The sequence below is a fragment of the Cynara cardunculus genome, assembly GCF_001531365.2.
Source record: "Cynara cardunculus var. scolymus isolate 2C chromosome LG 11, CcrdV1, whole genome shotgun sequence".
NCBI lineage: Eukaryota > Viridiplantae > Streptophyta > Magnoliopsida > Asterales > Asteraceae > Cynara > Cynara cardunculus.
This window is the reverse complement of record NC_037538.1, coordinates 11989380-12007529: the sequence shown is the minus strand read 5'-3', so window position 1 is coordinate 12007529 and position 18150 is coordinate 11989380. Positions and strand designations below refer to the sequence as shown.

The 18150-nt window shown below is 33.1% G+C and overlaps 3 protein-coding genes across 3 annotated transcripts; 1 reads left to right on the top strand and 2 right to left on the bottom strand.

Moving 5' to 3' along the window:
• Nucleotides 1–675: 675 nt before the first annotated feature.
• Nucleotides 676–2928, bottom strand: LOC112521111 (subtilisin-like protease SBT1.2). The gene has a single exon (XM_025129792.1). It carries the CDS (start codon nt 2914–2916, stop codon nt 676–678), a length of 2241 nt encoding a protein of 746 aa, XP_024985560.1. The 5' UTR covers nt 2917–2928.
• Nucleotides 2929–5382: 2454 nt separating this feature from the next.
• On the bottom strand, nt 5383–7704 carry LOC112522172 (subtilisin-like protease SBT1.5). The gene has a single exon (XM_025131257.1). The coding sequence runs from the start codon at nt 7702–7704 to the stop codon at nt 5383–5385; it is 2322 nt and encodes a 773-aa protein (XP_024987025.1).
• An 8027-nt stretch (nt 7705–15731) lies between these two features.
• Nucleotides 15732–16890, top strand: LOC112522129. Its single transcript, XM_025131209.1, has 3 exons — nt 15732–15904; nt 16073–16263; nt 16363–16890. Exons 1-3 carry the CDS (start codon nt 15809–15811, stop codon nt 16742–16744), a joined length of 669 nt encoding a protein of 222 aa, XP_024986977.1. The 5' UTR covers nt 15732–15808; the 3' UTR covers nt 16745–16890.
• Nucleotides 16891–18150: the final 1260 nt, after the last annotated feature.

Sequence of the window (18150 nt, the reverse complement as noted above, 5' to 3'; positions counted from 1 at the left end):
AAGAAGGTCCGATGTAACAAGTTTTCTGCCACGTCGCATCTAAAAAAACAATACCTAATAACATTTTTTTATTAACCTTAATATTCAATCTGTTATTGTTTTCAGCCTTCCAACAGAAAATATATATATATATATATACCGTTTGATATCAGTGAATTTTTTTTGATAAGTTGGTCAATTGAAAAATAAAAAATAATCAAAAAAATTAAAATCTATTGATAAGGACTAAACCCGACAATTTTTGCAGACACGATCCAAAAAGTGGTATAAAGAAAATCTAGGAACTAAATCAAGAAAAGTAGAAAACAATTTTTGCCGTTAAATCACCCGTCGTCTGTTTTCCAGCCGTTATTCACGACGGTGTTTTTCTGACAGCGGGTTTAAACCCGCATTCAACTCGATTTACGGGTTGAGTTGGCCCAGAGGTTGATGGGTTGGTAAAAGGTAATCGAATTCAACCGGATCATTTACCACCTTATAAAAATTTCATAACAAGTATCAAAGAATTGGAGCAAGGTGTAGAACGATTGTGTTCAAGTGTTCATGATCAAACAACTTGAACACTTACTCGTTCATGATAAACCAGAAAAAAAGAAAGAAATTCAAGGAAGAAAACAGTTGGTAAATGTTGCCCTTTTTGAATCTGTTAGAAAAGCTATCACATCCTCACATCACTTAAACATATATGATCGAAACGGGACTCCTAACCGAATGCTTTGCTGAGTTCCATACCACCGCCCCTTCACCGAATCCAATCGTCGGATCAAAGCCGCTTGTAGTGTCAAAGGTCACTTGGTAAGACAGCTTCTGGTTAACCGCTGAGAAATCAAGTTGAGCCGGTGACACAGCAATGCCCATGCCCGGTCCTGGGAAAATTTTAACGAGGTAGGATGACTTAGCATCGCCAACGTTGGTCACGGTCCTTGTGTAAGATCTCGTCACACCAGCACTCAATGTGACGGTTAATGAAGGATAGTTCAGTTGTCCTTCAGCTATGCTTGATATATTTGAGCAAGAAACCTGTTTTTGGACAATGGCCATAACTTGTGCACTTGAGTATCCCAATCCACACAGATATGGTATGTAGTCATCTGGTTGTATATCGAAAACGAGTCCAGGATCACTAGCTTTAGATGGGTTAACATGGCCAGCCCCAACTGCAAAGAGGCTGGCGGGAAGCTCCGTTTCATCCTCGATTGGCTGGCTGTTTAGGTTAACCAAATCAGCGGTGGTCATGATCGCGGACTTGATTGCAGCAGGTGACCAATCAGGATGTGCACTTTTCAACAACGCTACGATCCCACTTAGATGAGGGCACGCCATGGATGTACCTGAAACCACATTGAAAGGGTCTGTTGTCGAACTGTTATCGACAGAGATGGGCCATGCTGCTAGAATACTCACTCCCGGCCCGATAATGTCGGGTTTCAGAATTCCGGGAGTTGCTAGACTAGGCCCTCTTGATGAGAAAGAGGTCACTTGAGGAGCTGATTTATCTCCGATAACGGTTCCATGAAATATGATCGTAGCAACAGGGGATGAAGTTGAATTCAAGTAATTTAGAATCGTAAGCCCGTCTTTATAACCAACGTATGATGCAGGAAGTACATGAGCATCAGCTACGGTGCTAACGCCGTCTGCCTGTACGTTGGTGAGAATCATAGCAGCTCCTCCAGCATCTTTTACTGTCTGTCCTTTGGCAATTCTTCCCACGCCACCGCCTCTTATGCAAATCACGACCTTTCCTTTGACATCGGTGCTGTTTAACGATCCCGGGGCACACCATGCAGCGTTTTGATTGCCGTTCATCCCCGGGTATACAATCGGCAAAAGAGTTTCTGGGAAATCTTTAGGCTGGAAAAGCGATTCTCCATCAAGTAAATCTTCGTTTCCAAGTTTTACGGTCGCCTTTACCTTTCGATCAACCGTACTAGCACCAACGGTGAGAATCCATGGAGCCTCGTTCGACAATGTAGAATTAAACGGCCCAGAGTTTCCTGCCGCACAACTAACGAATATCCCTTGCTGTATGGCACCAAATGCACCTAGAGCGATTGCATCCCGATAGAAAGGGATAGATGGTCCACCAATCGAGAGAGAAAGCACGTCAACACCTTCTCCAACCGCTGCATCCATGGCAGCCAACATATCACTCTCGGCACAACCATTCTCGTCACAGACTTTGTACATTGCCACGTGGGCAAGCGGAGCCATCCCAACCGCAGTCCCCTTGTCATTTCCGAGAGCATTAGCACCGTCAACGAAGTTTCCAGCCGCAGTACTAGACGTGTGAGTCCCATGTCCTTCTTCATCAAGCGCAGAACCAGAACTTGCCGTAACAAAGTTCCTAACACCGATCAACTTATTATTACACCCCGCAACTTCACATTTGCCTTTCCATTTGGTCGGTGGAGGGTCCACACCTGTGTCGTTAAAAGAAGGATGACCAGGAGTGATCCCCGTGTCGAGAACCCCAATGATGATCCCTTTCCCGTAGTTGGAATCTCTCCAGAAACCCAAATTCTGATGTAGCCCCAAGAAGTTAGGAGTATGAGTTGTTTGTAAAGACAAGACCCTTTGAGGCTGTGCAGATATGACTCCATCTTTTTTCTCTATTTCCTTCACTTGCTGGACGGTAAGTCTGGCTGCGAACCCCATAAGTATGTTACGATATGCATGAACCATGTGCGGTTTCTCATCGGAGTTGGCGGCGGTTGCGGGCAAGAATGTGTTGTACCAGCTTTGGAGGTCTTCCGAGTGAGCAAAGATGCGGTTATGGGGAGAGCTTAGCAGGACAATGTATGTATCGGTTTCTTTGGTGGCATCCACCGTTGAGAGGTGGAAGATGGTGGTGAAGGTAAGAAGTGAAATGATGATAGTCCATGATGGAAACAGATGGGACTTGTTGTTCTCCATGTTTAATGTAGAAGAAGTTGATGATATATTTGGAGATTGCATGTGTGTATATATAGATATTGGATTTGTAAGCCGGCAGAAAGGGTAAAAGGGCAGTGGAACTTGGTGATATCCGCAGAATTTAAACAAAAAGAAAAGGGTGATTTAGTAAGCTTAGGTAGCATCGAGGAATTGTTTGATTATGAAAAATCTCTTTCTCCATTGTTTGTAAAATTAAGTCAAATTAGGTTGATTACTCTTCTATGCTGGGATTGTAAACCGTCTGTCATGTTTTAGCGTTTATAAATACTTATATTATAAAGTATTTATGCATAACTCTTAAATACAAATTATAATACATAACGTACTAATTTTAACGTAGATTACTTAAAATTTAAGAATACAAATAATGATGTATTAGTACAAGTTATTAAAGCTTCTAACTTTTTGTTATCTCCCCCAAACCGACCCACAATGTTCATCCATATTCATTTCCGTTAAATATATGTCTAACTAACTAATATTGATAAGGATCAATTCTTTATTTCTTTGTTAGTATTTGCTTATTTATATCCCTACAAAATTAGATGATTTTGACTTCTTCATCTATGCTTAATTCTTCAAAACCCTATTTCTTCATCTATGTTTAATTCTTCAAAACCCTAGATCTTTGGACCATATTTTCCCGTTCTCTATTCTTGAACTAATTTTTATTTTGATCTTTTGTTGGCAATACATTGGTAACATTTTTAAAACTTAAGAGTTCAAGCATCATCAAAGGTAAAGTATAAACTTGAAAAAAATAGTGATACTTGTACCGATATAATTTTAATTTTGATATTTTTGTTGACAGATGCATAAGTTAATTATATATGGTGACTTATAGGATTTATGTATTTTCATGTTATAGAGTAGAAAGGTTAAAGTTTCGTATAGTGGTAATTTTGGTGAATGTCTGCTTCGAATACGGCCATGACCTATTATCTACACTATATTATAAAGGATTTGACAAAAACTCTTAAAAATCATTTTTGATGCATTAAGTATTGTTTATTGATACATATTACTTATTAAAATTCAAGATTACAAATAAATTGTGCGTATGTATAACTTATTAAAGTTACATGTTTGAATTCGTATAACTAACTGCAGATAAACATAATCAAATATTGGATAAGTATCTCATTTTGAATATAAAAAATCTAAAATATACTTAGAATAATTATTGAATTCTAACAGAATACTAATTATTATCTTTGTAAAAAATTATATTATTAAACAAAAAATAAATAAATTTATTATTAAATCTAAATTAAATTATAATAAAAAATTAAATTAAAAAAATTACATAAAAAACCAAAAACTTTTAAATATTTAATATTTGATACTAATATCAAAAAAAAAAAAAAAAAAATTTTATCATATATTCAAATTTATATTTAATTCAAAAAATATAAACATTATCGGTTTTTCAGTACCATATAAAATCGTATTATAACATCGACGGAAACAAAATAAAACAAAATAATTAAATCGAAATGTATTCCGCTGTATTGTACGAATATCATTCTAATCATTACAAATGAGTTTGAATTATTATATTTTTTGGTTCGTAAAACTAATCTCGTGTTACACGATTAAAATCATATTTTCATAATTTCAAGATTAATTATGAATCACAGCAATATAAAACCCATTAAACAAATATCATCTAAAGGATAAATATGAATATAAATTAAAAATTAAATAAATCTAAGAAAATACGATAAAATAAGAAATGTTTCAAGAAAACTAGAGTTTTCGGATTAAATTATTTGTATTTAATTATTTTCTGTTTTTACTGTATATCAATCTTAGTTTTACTTGTTTTTATTGTTTCCAATGCTCTAATAGTTTGTTCTAGGAAATTAGAAAAAAAATAATCATTTTAGTTGTATATATTTACTTCTTGATTATTTCTCTCCTAAAACTTTAAAAAAATTGCTACCTCTCCTTAGCTTATGAAGGGATTAAAAAGTAAAAATGAAAATCTAAAAATATTCATAAGTACATAGACCAAATCTGTAAATTAGTTTAAATATATCCTAACTTGTTGAAGTGTTACTTGCGGGCCCATCAATTTACAAATTTTTTTTTATGTATTTGCAACCATATTTAGATTTTCTTTTTATTTTTTGATCCCTCCGAACTTGTGAAGGTAATGACTTTTAAAAAAACTCGGGAGAGAAATCGAAAAGTAAATTTAGTATGCTGAATTGGTTATTTCTCTTAATTTCCTTTTACTTTATCGCATTGTACTTGTTGCTTGTTTGCATATTTCCGCTACTACTAACAAAAGTCTTGTATAATTTGGGTATGCTTTAAGTGCAAAACCAATGCTACAACGGGAGAGGCAAATTGCTGTTCAGCCTTAATCCGGCTCTGTTTTATGTTACGTAACCGATAAGGTGATAACCCATTATGTTATTGCACATTCGCGATTTATAATTAGAACAAATGTTGCCACATAACAACTATGGGCGACACGACACGATGCTTCCCATCGGTCCAAACCAATTTACCCGATCGTGTCTCCATACTCCCCCATGATCCTGTTACCGTTTCAGACACAATCGTAACTTTAAAAGTCCGTTTTTCGCCTTTTTCACTAAAACTCATCGTCTGTGGCTCTACTGTTATATTCGCACCTTTGGGGCTGGTCAAAATGACATGGTAGTTTGATGCACCTTCGCTTACATGTGTTACTGTTCTTGTGACTACTACTTCTGGCTCTGATAATCCCCTTGGTTCACCATAAAAGATCGATATCGATGGGTAATTGATGTTCCATGGCTTATTTTGCTTCCGGTTGCACGTAAGTGGTTCTGGGGCAAGTTGTTGAAAAGGTTGGGTTGAATAGTTCATTGCACACAAGAATTGGAGGTAATCGTTTGCTGTTATATCGTATACTAATCCAGGATCAACGGCTTTTCCGGCGTCTATGTGGCCTGCACCCCTGCTCCACACGGTAGAGTCGTTGTATGATTGTTCGTCTAGCAATGGCTTACCTTCTGTGTCGTCATTGTAGGCAGTGGTCATCATTGCTGATCTGATCATGGCTGGAGTCCAATCGGGGTGGGCCCCTTTTAGTAATGCAGCCAAACCGGATACATGTGGACATGACATGGAAGAGCCGGATAGTATGTTGAATCTTGTCCGTCGAAGGTCCGATGGTTGTTCGCTAGGTGGCACGTTGTTGGGCCATGCTGCTAGGATGTCAACACCTGGTGCTATTAGATCAGGCTTGAGTACGTAAACCGAATCAAGACTTGGGCCTCTTGATGAAAAGGATGCAACGACTGGTGCGGGCTTGACCCCTAATCGAGTCCCGTGAATGATCATCTTGGCCACGGGATTTCTCGTAGAGTTTAGATAACCAAGAAGCTTTTTACTAGCAGACTCCGTTATCAGCATGCCGGGAATTGTATACGAGTCGGATACAAGTCCTTCGCCTTGAGGTGCCACATTGGCGACGATCACCGCGATGCCGCCAGCGTTCTTGACCACTTCGCCTTTCTTGACACGAGCATTGCCGCCACGATCACAAATTATGATCTTCCCACGAACCAGATCTTTGTGTAATGATTCCGGCATGCAAACAGCGGCATTTGAATTGGCGAATCGCCCCTGTGATGCGTTCCTGCCATGAATTAACGGAAAGAATTTGGACGATGGGACTATGGGGGCGTTAGAAACGGACGCCCCTGTGATTACCGTGCCGTCTCCCAAGATAAGATCCGCCGGAAACCGCCTGTCGATGGTGCTTGCACCAACCGTTGTGATCCACGGAGCGGTGTTCGTCACTGTTTCTAACTCCGGACCGCCATTACCAGCCGAAGCTGAAACAAGAACACCTCTTGCCATTGCACCAAAAGCTCCTATCGCAATCGGATCAAGATCATACGACCGACTACTAGTGCCGCCAATCGAGATGGAAATAACGTTAACACCATCTTCGACTGCCTTATCTATTCCGGCGAGTATGTCCGACTCCCGACATTCTTCCCCCCAACATATTTTATACACAGCAATTCTAGCTTTCGGTGCCACTCCGACAGCCGAACCTTCCGCAAACCCAAACATCGATGCATTGGCAACCAGCCTTCCGGCTGCAGTCGATGCGGTGTGGGTTCCATGGCCATCGGTGTCTCTACACGATCTAACAATCGCGGAGCCGTTGGATTTGCCGTTGACGATAGCTGCTTCGTACCCAGCCGTAAAATATCGGGCTCCGATCATCTTCTTGTTACAGAGATTTCCGGCGAACTGCTCGCCTTCGATGCACTCTCCTTTCCAACCCGAAGGAACTGGACCAAGATCTTGATCATGGAAGCTTGATGATTCTGGTGAGATACCAGTATCCAGAACGCCAATAATAACATTAGAACCATAATCAGATTCCTTTAAAAGGTCATTAGGTTGATCATTAACAAGCCCTAGAAACTGAACCGATCGGGTGGTATGAAGGCGGCGGATTTGGTCGGGTAAAACAGCCATGACTCCTGGCTGCGATTCAAGTTGTTGAGCTTCTTGAGGAGTGAGTGAAGCTGAAAAGCCATGGAAAACAGTCTTGTAGACATGGAGGAAATCTCTGTTTGTTGAACTCAAACTTGAAAGAGTTGCAGTATACCATTGTTGAACTTCGGTGAAAACAGATGGTTTGTGGTCGTTTTGAATCCTGACGATGAAGGTCTGGGTGTTATGGAGTTGGGCAGAAATCGGTAGGAAGAAACAGAGAATTGTGAAACCCAGAAACGAAAAGCGAGTCATTTGAGGAAGATGATGGATTATTGAAGGTAAGGGCATTGAATTTATGATGAAGAAAACATGATTAAAAAAATAAAAAACAATATAATATTTTGAGTGTATTTTAAGCATGATTCTTAGATAAGATGTATCATCATACGTTGAAAAATGGGTTAAACATGAGCAGTGCGTTGTCAGCACCGGCAGAAAGGGAACAAAATTTGCCGCAAAGTGACGGAAGGAAACACTATTCACTTCTTTTCTTCTTCTTTTGCTCTTAACTCTTAACAACTTAAAAGTTCAATAAATTCTCGAGAATAAAAATTCAAAATATTATAATATATTTGACAAAAAAAATTAAAAATCATTTTTTATATATGAAGTACTGTTTATCGATGTATATTACTTAAAATTTAAGATTACAAGAAAATAATGCACAAATACAACTTATTAAAGCTTCATTCTTGAATTCGTGTAACTAACTGCAATTAAACATAATTAAATATGAATAAACATTTCATTTTAAATACAAAAAATCTAAAATATAATCAGGATAATCATTGTGTTCTAACAGAATATTTAATTATTATTTTTATAAAAAATAAATTACTTTATTATTAAATCCAAATTAAATTATATAAAAATTGAATTAAAGAAATTATACAACTAAACAAAAACTTTTAAATAGTTAACTTAATACTAATATCGATATATTTTTTTCAAAGTTTCATAATATCTTCAAATTTATATTTTATTTTAAAATAAAAACATGATCGTTTTTCTCAAAACCACATGAAACCATATGATAACATCGACATGAGATAAAATAAAACGAAACATTAAAATCAATATGTATCTCGCTGCATTGCACGAGTACCCTTCTATATTATCGAATCCAATCTGTCAATTTGTCAAACCGTCAATTAAGAGAGTTGGAATTTGGTTGGTTTGGCGTAATCCAAGCCGCCAATCTGCTGCTAACATATATAACTTCGACAAAATTTTAATTACATTATATATAATATACTAGTTTATTATAGATGTAATATCAATAATGTGTAAAATTTTATATATTGTTTTTTGAGTTTATGTTTGTATATTCTTCTGCTAAATGTATATGTTACCAAAATAGATTCACCATCAAAGAATGATAACAAAGAATTTAGTATGAGAAAATTATTGAAATTGTTTTTGCTGCAACAATAAGTGAATATGCCGAAGAAAATTAAACGATGTTGATATACATTTAGTTGACAAATCTACCAATTCAAGGACTCTTTCATTTAATGTTGTACTTTAATAGAAATAAAATGTTAATAGTTATAGCATTTCACTACGACAACATTAGGTTAACAGGATGCCTAAAATGTCTAAGCATCATGACATTATACTTTTTAGAACGAAAAAAGTTGATATCTTAAAGTGTTACAATATGTTTATATAACAGTTTTGGTGTCTTAACAAAATTCTAAGACGTTTTTAGAATAGAGTGTGATATTAGTTATTTTATAGGACATTATTTGAAAATGTGTCATATGTACATAAATGTCCTATAAATAAATGAGTTTACATGACACTTCTCAAAATTTTCTATAAAATATGATTTATTTAAAAAAAACATTATAAAACTTGTTAAACGTCCTATAATCTATCGTAACCCTTTTAAATAGTTGGTTTTATAGTTTGGTCCTATAAACTTAAGTCTTATTAAGTATTTCATTCGTTAAATTTATGTAACTACTAATTCATCAACCGCCTCAACCCACAAGGGTTGGGTCATGAATTGGGTTAGGTTGAGATTTCTCCGGACCATCATAATTTAAATTGGTTTAGTATTAAGTTAACTATTTAAAAGTTCTCGTTTTTTGTATAACTTTTTTAATTCAATTTTTTTATTATAATATAATTTAAGTTTAATAATGAATTAATTTATTTTTGTTTTAAACTTATAATTTTTTGTAAAAATAATAATTAAGTATTCTGTTAGAACTCAATGATTATTCTAATTATATTTTAGATTTTTTATATTTAAAATGAGATATTTATCTGCAGTTAGTTACACAAATTCAAAAATGAAGCTTTAATAAGTTGTACTTATGCACAATATACTTGTAATCTTGAATTTTAAATAATAAAGATCAATAAAAAGTATATTATGCATGGAAAATATTTGTTGAAAGTTTTTATCAAATGTTTTATAATATAACTAGAAGGGTACTCGCACAATACAACGAGATACATCACGATTTTAATGTTTCGTTTTATTCTGTCTCCGTTGATGTTATAATACGATTTTATATGGTACAAAAAAAACAATAATGTTTTTATTTTTTTGAATAAAATAAAATTTTGAAAGTATCATAAAATTTTAAAAAAATCTAGTGATTTTAGTATCAAATTAAATATTTAAAAGTTCTTGTTTTTTTGAGTAATTTTCTTTAATTCAATTTTTTATTATAATTTAATTTAGATTTAATAATTAAGTCATTTATTTTTGGTTTAATAATATAATTTTTTTATGAAAATAATAATTAACATTTTGTTAGAATTCAATGATTATCATAAATATATTTTAGATCTTTTATATTTAAAATGAGATACCTATCCAGTATTTATTTATGTTTATCTGCAGTTAATTATACGAATTCATACATGAAACTTTAATAAGTTATATATACGTATGTTTTACTTGTAATCTTGAATTTTAAGTAATATACATCAATAAACAGTACTTGATGCATAAAAAATGATTTTTAAGAGTTTGCATCAAATACTTTATAATATTGTATAAATATAGATTATCAGTTTAACTTTAAGTTTATAAAAATAATTATGTATTAGTTTGATTACGGAATTTTTGTATTTATAGTTTTACCAAATATTATGGTTCTATATATGTTTTTACGAAATCGTATATTAATATATGTTTCATTTTATATGCTCTAAAATTATATGAGATTTTGTATTCTTAATTTGTTATTAAAGCTATTAAAAGAATTAATAAAACAAAAGAAATTAACAAAATGAGTTTTATAAAAGCACGGAGGTTACAAATAAAAAAAGTAAGTTTTTTAATGATATTATGCTAAAAATATTCATTATTAGAATAGTTGTTAATATTTTAAGGATTAATGATTGACGATGGCAATAATAACTTGACAACCTTTACATATAACTTTTTCAAATTTTCAGGTTCATCATTTTAACTTTATATCATTTATATTTTTATTTATAAAAATAAATATATTAAAATTCATGATAATTTTGTTGCCCTTCAAATTTTTTATACAAATGCATATTGATTTATATCGAGAAAGTGTACATAAGTTGCTATTTTGTTTACTGTAAAAAGTAGGGGTGTTCGCGGTGCGTTTGGCCCACCGCATATGTTGTTTGGTGCGGTTTGGCCCACTGCATAGGCGGTTTGAACATTTTCCAAAACTGCATCAAACCACACCGCATGGTTTATGTGGTTTATACCTATCGCACTTTATGCCTACAATCAAATAATTATAAGTTTAAAAATATATTGTAAAATTAACGATAGAGTGACTATTGTCTAAAAAATAAAGAATTTTAATAGATCCAATTTCTAGATACATTTTGCATAATTAAAACTAATCTAAAAGTAAAAAAAAAACTTTAAACTAAATTGGACATATGAGTTGTAACGTGTCCAACTAATTTATTGATATTGTAAATTGTCATATTGGATCAAACTCAAAGTCCAAAACACAAAATTCAAAAATATTACATAAATAATAACTGATTCTACATAATGTGTGTTATATAAAATTAAAAAATGTATAAAATATGTGGTGCGGTGCAGTTTGAACCGGAGTTTCATAACTCAAAACTGCAAACCGCACTGCATAGTGCGGTTTGATAAAAAGGCAAACTGCAAACCACACTGCGTAAGTTCTAAACTACTCTTTTGGGTGCGGTATGGGTGGTTTGTGCGGTTTAGTTGTTTGTAAGAACACCCATAGTAAAAAGTGTACAAAAATTATTCTCAAAACACCTTAAAATTTATAAATTTGTATAAAATTGGGTAATCAAGAAATTCGTATAATAATAAATTAAAAAAAAGTTAATTTAAAAGTATGTAAAAGAAAATAGAAAATACCTATCAACAAGTCTGTATAAAATCATGTAGAATAAAAATTAAAAAAGGTTAAATTTACCACCTGAACGATCCGTGGAATTCAAAATCGATTTGATGCCTGGGGCAGTACCAGTGGGTAAAGCTCCATATCGTCTGACACCTTCACAACTAAAATAGTTAATGACCTAATTAAAAGAATTGCTTGATAAGGGCTTCATCAGACCGAGTACTTCTCCTTGGGGGTGCTCCGGTGTTTGTTAAAAGGAAAGATGGGACAATGAGAATGTACATTGATTATAGGGAATTGAATAACCTGATGATAAAAAATAATTATCTTTTACCAAGAATTGATGATCTATTTGATCAGCTAGTTGGAGCAAGTTATTTTTTCAAGATCGATTTATGGTTCGGATATCATCAACTGAAAGTTAGAGACGAATATATTGCCAAAACAACGTTCCGAACCAGGTATGGACATCATGAGTTTTTGGTTATGCTGTTCGGTTTAACAAATGCTCCAGTGGCATTTATAAATTTAATGAACCAGATATGTGATGAATATCTTGATAAATTTGTTATTGTATGTATCAACGATATTCTTATATACTCAAGATCCGAAGCGGAGCATGTCGAACATCTTCGTTTAATTCTCAAACTTCTAAAGAAAGCGAAATAATATGCCAAATTGTCCAAGTGTGAGTTTTGGTTGAGAGAAGTCCAGTTCTTGCGTCATGTGGTTTTTGAGGTAGGGGTAAAAATGGATCATGCAAAGATTGAAGCTATTGAGAAATGGAAAGTACCGAGAACCCCCATCGAGATTCGTAGTTTCTTGGGTCTGGCAGGGTATTATAGAAAATTTATACAAGATTTCTCACATATTGCTACAATTTTAACCAAGCTAACAAGAAAAAGTGTTAAGTACAAATAGGAAGAAGATCAGGGCAAAGCCTTCCAGTTGTTGAAAGACCATTTATCCAGTGCTCCGATATTGTCGTTACCGGATGGATCTGATGATTTTGTGGTATTTTTTGAAATAACACATGATGTACAAGTTATCAAGGTTACCACAATTTAATGGGTTCTCAAATGATTAAGCTCCATACTGTGATAATTATCTGATTTTGCCATGATAATAATGTGATAATTATCTGATTTTGCCATGATAATAATTTGATAATGATTTGATAAGTTAAAGACCTCTTATAATATGATTTTGATGTGATAGCGATGTGATGATCGAAAACCAACGATAATCACATCGACATTCATCACTCTGTATATTCGTTATGTAATTTTGCTGTCATAATAATGTGATAATTATTTGATCTTGGTTAACATATCATCTGTATGTGATTTTAGAGATAAGGATGTCATCAAGTTTACAGATACATACGAAATCACATGATTATCCTTAATTAATTTTAGTTTATTTATTTTTTAATTAAAATTATGGATTACCAAACAAGGGAATATAATTTGGTCAAATAATTCAACATTTCAATTTTATCAGATTTCTTTAGAATTTGTGAATCAAACGTTACCTAATTATTTTTTGAATTTATAAAAGTTTTAAAAAGTTATGAATATAAAATAATTGTTTGTAAATCTGAATTATAAAATTATGTATTAATAAGAATTACTTAATAGTTAAATAGTAATTGATTTTACAACTTTTGACAAAATACTTTCTTATATAGTAAAGCTGTATATAATTCTTGGTCTTCTTTTTCAGTCTTAAAAAAAGTCTCGAGAAGATTTAGGGGTCGTTTTATTAAACACTTACCAAGTAGGTGCTTATCGATGTCACCCACCTTACCAATTGAGCATGGAAAAAACTGAGAATCTTACCTAATAAAAAGAATAGCAAGAACCGATAGTGATAATCGGTAAATGAGGAAAATACTCTTACCTGATAACTACTTACTGGGTTAAAAACGCTTACCAACAATTCATTTTGATGACTGAGAATGTTATACGATAAGGTAATTAGTGAGGGTAATGTCTCATACCGGTAAGCATTTGACAAACAGCCTCTTAATTGATCTATTTTTGTACAAATAAAATGTGAATAGAATTCGGATTCACACACCAAACCAGAAAATGGTTAGAGCATCTTGAATATGTATGCTATGTTTTCTTTCTCATTTTTTTCTCTATTTTAAAGAAAAATTATTAAAATAAACATTTTTCAAACTCCAAAACATCTAAAATAGCATCGTTTTTTCGATATCTTCTTTAGCAAATTCAAATTTTAGAATAGGAAGTCAATTTGGGTTTGGAAACGGGGAGTGTGAATGTAAGGACAGAAACGTTTGCTCAATAAGTAGGATGTGTTATCAACTTATCACCAATAGTCAACGGGGAGGGATGAGTGGATACAGAGGTCGACTTCATTTTTAAGATTTAGGGGTCGTTTACCCAATTGCTTATATATAGGAGTCAACATTATAATTTATTTTGATGCATAAAGATTTTTGTATATCAAAACATATCGAATGCAACAATTTACTGGGTAAGCGCTTACCTGGGTAAGAGCCGTCGTCCTCGCTTACTGGGAAGAGTCTTCATCCTTCTCATCGTGCTTACCCGGTAAGATTCTTGACCCTTCTCATATTTATCCGATGAAGAAATTTATCCAGTAAGCACTTACCAAGTAAGTGTTTAATAAATGGCCCATTAGTCATCTAGAATTCCTTCACTGAAAGTATTTTATACTAAATTTAAATTTTATTTAAATGTATTTTATATTAAATTATCATGGCATGTCAATAAACAAACTATAATAGTACATATACGGACGGGTTTGATTGGAAACTGGTTTTAAGTTGTGAACTATGAGACAAAGAAGAACGTGCTACGTACTGTCCTATACATTCATGAGTTATTTATCATGCATGTGTATTATTCATCAAGAGTTGTGTATCGATTTATCATTGATTATAAATATTGTATCATTCATCATGAATAATTCACAGATGTTCACCTACTTGGACACCTTTGGAATCCCCACTCAAAGTGGGGTTTGGATATCGGATTCTCCACGGATACGGTTTTTTCCTCCCTAAATACAAGGAATTAAGGGAGAGCCAAAAACTTGGTGGGAAAAGAAAGAAAAAAGGAATCTTGCTACCTCTCGTAAAATGGTGCCCCCAACCTCGTCAACCCCTTGCCCCCAGCCGTCAAGAGTACTCTTCTCAAATCCTCTCTCTGTTTGTTATTTGAAGATTTTTTCTTAAATACGCTGTTATTGGTTCCTTTTGTTTATTATTACTGATAATTAGTCATTTATCTTATTGCTTATATATTTTCAATTGTTATTTGTTATTTATGCATTATTAATTGTTAATCCTTCTTAACCGTAAAATGTTAATTTAGACAAAAAATTAATTATTGACAACCCTAACCGGCTCTACATATAATCTGGCTCCAAGGACAACAATGTGAGGTCACATGACCCACTCAACGGTTGATGCTAGCGGGAAGGGAGGGGGCGAGGTTGGAATCAAACCCCATGTTTGTCTTGTATTTGGGTAAAGTCATTCCGTTCTGTTATCAACTGAGCCATACATCCTTGTAATGCTATAAAATGTTAAGTTAATTTGAAATTGTTGACAATCGATTTTCCTTAATTTTATTTATTAACCGTTAGGTTTGTTAATTTAAGTTAGAATTTAATCTAAATCAATTTGTTTATTGCTGATTTATTAATTGTTCTAATTTGTCAATAAAAATCTTGATTTACCAACGCTTGGTTTAGAAAAACACGTCGACTACTAATTAAATAAATAATAAAATAAAGCCCATATTATTAAGAAAATTAGTTGACAAAAAAATTGGTCGACATAAATTCGAATTTAGATTTTGTTTTCTAGTATCCATTTGCATATTTTAGTCAAAGTCTGCGTCAATCTTGATGATATCATCCATCAATAAATACATGCAGTTTCCCTCACAACTTTTCTTCATCTACACAGCCTTCAATCTTCATACGCACAACTCCATACTTTCATACAGAATTTAGAGATGGAGAGCAAAGATTTACTGTACTGCGCAATAACTGCCGTGCTCGGAATAATATCGGCAGCCATGGGTTTTGCAGGGGAGGTCACTAGGGTTAAGGTAACAATCAAAATCTATATATATATATATATATGTATATATATATATATATATATATATATATATATATAGCTTGGTTTAGTTAAACTAAAACTAGAATAACTTTGTGATTCTATATAATGATATATGTATTAATTGTGGGCATGGTGCATGTATATATGTATACAGGTTACTGAAATTTATATCGTGGACGATACATGCGTTTATCCAAGTAGTCCAGCTCTCGCCCTTGGAATCGTAGCAGCCGTGTTCGCGATCATTGCACGAATTTACATAAGTGTTTCGTTTGGCGGGTCTGGTTGTTGTCGAAGTGGTCCTAATTCGACCCCAATTTCAAAACTGTTTTTTGTACTCTCATGGTACGTACATAATATATAGATGTATATCTCGTGAATTAATTATATCATTAATTAGTAAATAAATAGAACTAATTACTTGCCATGACCTTGAACATCCAGGGTAGCTTCAGTGGGGGCCGTACTTTTACTGTTGGCAGCTGCAGGGCTGAATCATAGAGAAGGAGGAGAGATTGATTCATATGGTTATATAACATGTTACGTTCCAAAACCTGGAATCTTTGCAGCAGGAGCTGTTTTAGCTCTTTTAAGTGCAGGTTTAGGAATTGTTGCTTATATCGTCATCTTATCTTCAACTGCACAAAGGACCACACATCCTTCGATCGGATTACCAGCAGCACATGCCAATGTTGATGTAGAAAAATATCCTCAACAATACACTCCTCAGCAATACACTCATCAACAATATCCTCCTCAGCAATACACTCATCAACAATATCCACCTCAGCAATATCCTCCTCAGCAATACCCTACACACCAGTGATTAAAAGAAAACAAATGGGAATATTTGCATCAGTCGGTTGAGTCGGACGATCAAGACGAGATATAAAGATCATTTTACACACGTTTTCGAATCTGTTGTTAGATTGTTTACTTGATGTATTTGAGTAGAATATATGTAATTACATACCCTCGTTACAAAGAAGGAAGATTTGAAAAAGGGTGTTGGTTTTTTGGGATTAATTATGGATTTTCAGTTTGTATGTTGCATTATCTTCATTTTTTTGATTAACATGAATATCCAACCCGCTATGCGAGCCGACTAATTTCAAGATGACCTGTTTTACAGGTAGCTTGGAGTCACCGCACCTTGTAGTTGTATTATCTTCATGTGTATTGAAATTTCTTAATCAGGGTTTGAAAATTATTTTATAGTTTCATTTTCGGTTCTTTAGTTTCTAGAATTTGTTTAATGACTAATGAATCTTTTTATTTAGGAGAAAGCATAAATGATGGCATGATTGATTTCCCTTCTATGTTTCATGAATTCAAAAATTAGTTGATTGTTAGGAATGATGTGTAAATAACAATATATTATAACAAAATTTGTTTTATACGACGTCTAAAATGTTTAAAAATTTTAATAGAATAATTTATAAAGTTTAAGTTTATAGGACCAAATTATAAAATGTTATGTCTAAAGGTGTTATAATATGTTTATTAGATGTTTTTACAATGTATTTATTTCATGTATATTTGTTTCACAATTTGAACATATATATTTATGTGTTTGTGAAACAAAAAATACAACTAAAATATTTAATATTAAGAACCGAAAACATATGAAATAAACACATTATGAAAAACAAATATATGTTAATCAATATACTAAATTCTAGCCTTGGATATAAAAAAATCATGTAAAACAATATCTTATGATAATAGTTCTCACAATTATCACATAGATGAGATCTTCAAATGATTATAAGAGAGAGAGAGAGAGAGAGAGAGAGAGAGAGAGAGAGAGATTGTTTCAAATGCAACTCATCATATTTATACAACTAATGCAACCCAATAAATTGAAATATTTATGAAAATGATGAGAGTTTATTTATTATGATATATATATATAGGGGAACGATCAAATGCAAACCACTCAATTTGTACAAATCGTGCAAACTTCATTCAACCAATCACAATTTTTCATTTTGTTCATTTTTTTGTAATTATGAGAGGTTGATTAATTATTTTTATTGTGGAGGGTGAATCATAGATATTATCATCTTCATTATTTTAATTTTAGAGAAATACATGAAACAGTTTTTAAATTATAGAGAAATATATGAAACAATTTCATTAAGTATTATATGAAACAATTTCACAACCATATATGAAACAACTTCATCAAAAAAAGTATTATATGAAACAATTTCACAAGATTAAACAATT

What these genes read in the sequence shown, in the direction of transcription:
- LOC112522172 (XM_025131257.1), bottom strand. Translation starts at nt 7,704, where the DNA reads ATGACTCGCTTTTCGTTTCTGGGTTTCACAATTCTCTGTTTCTTCCTA.
- LOC112522129 (XM_025131209.1), top strand. Translation starts at nt 15,809, where the DNA reads ATGGAGAGCAAAGATTTACTGTACTGCGCAATAACTGCCGTGCTCGGA. An exon ending in GGGAGGTCACTAGGGTTAAG is followed by an intron (nt 15,905 to 16,072) that starts GTAACAATCAAA and finishes ATATGTATACAG; the next exon opens with GTTACTGAAATTTATATCGT. An exon ending in CTGTTTTTTGTACTCTCATG is followed by an intron (nt 16,264 to 16,362) that starts GTACGTACATAA and finishes TTGAACATCCAG; the next exon opens with GGTAGCTTCAGTGGGGGCCG.
- LOC112521111 (XM_025129792.1), bottom strand. Translation starts at nt 2,916, where the DNA reads ATGGAGAACAACAAGTCCCATCTGTTTCCATCATGGACTATCATCATT.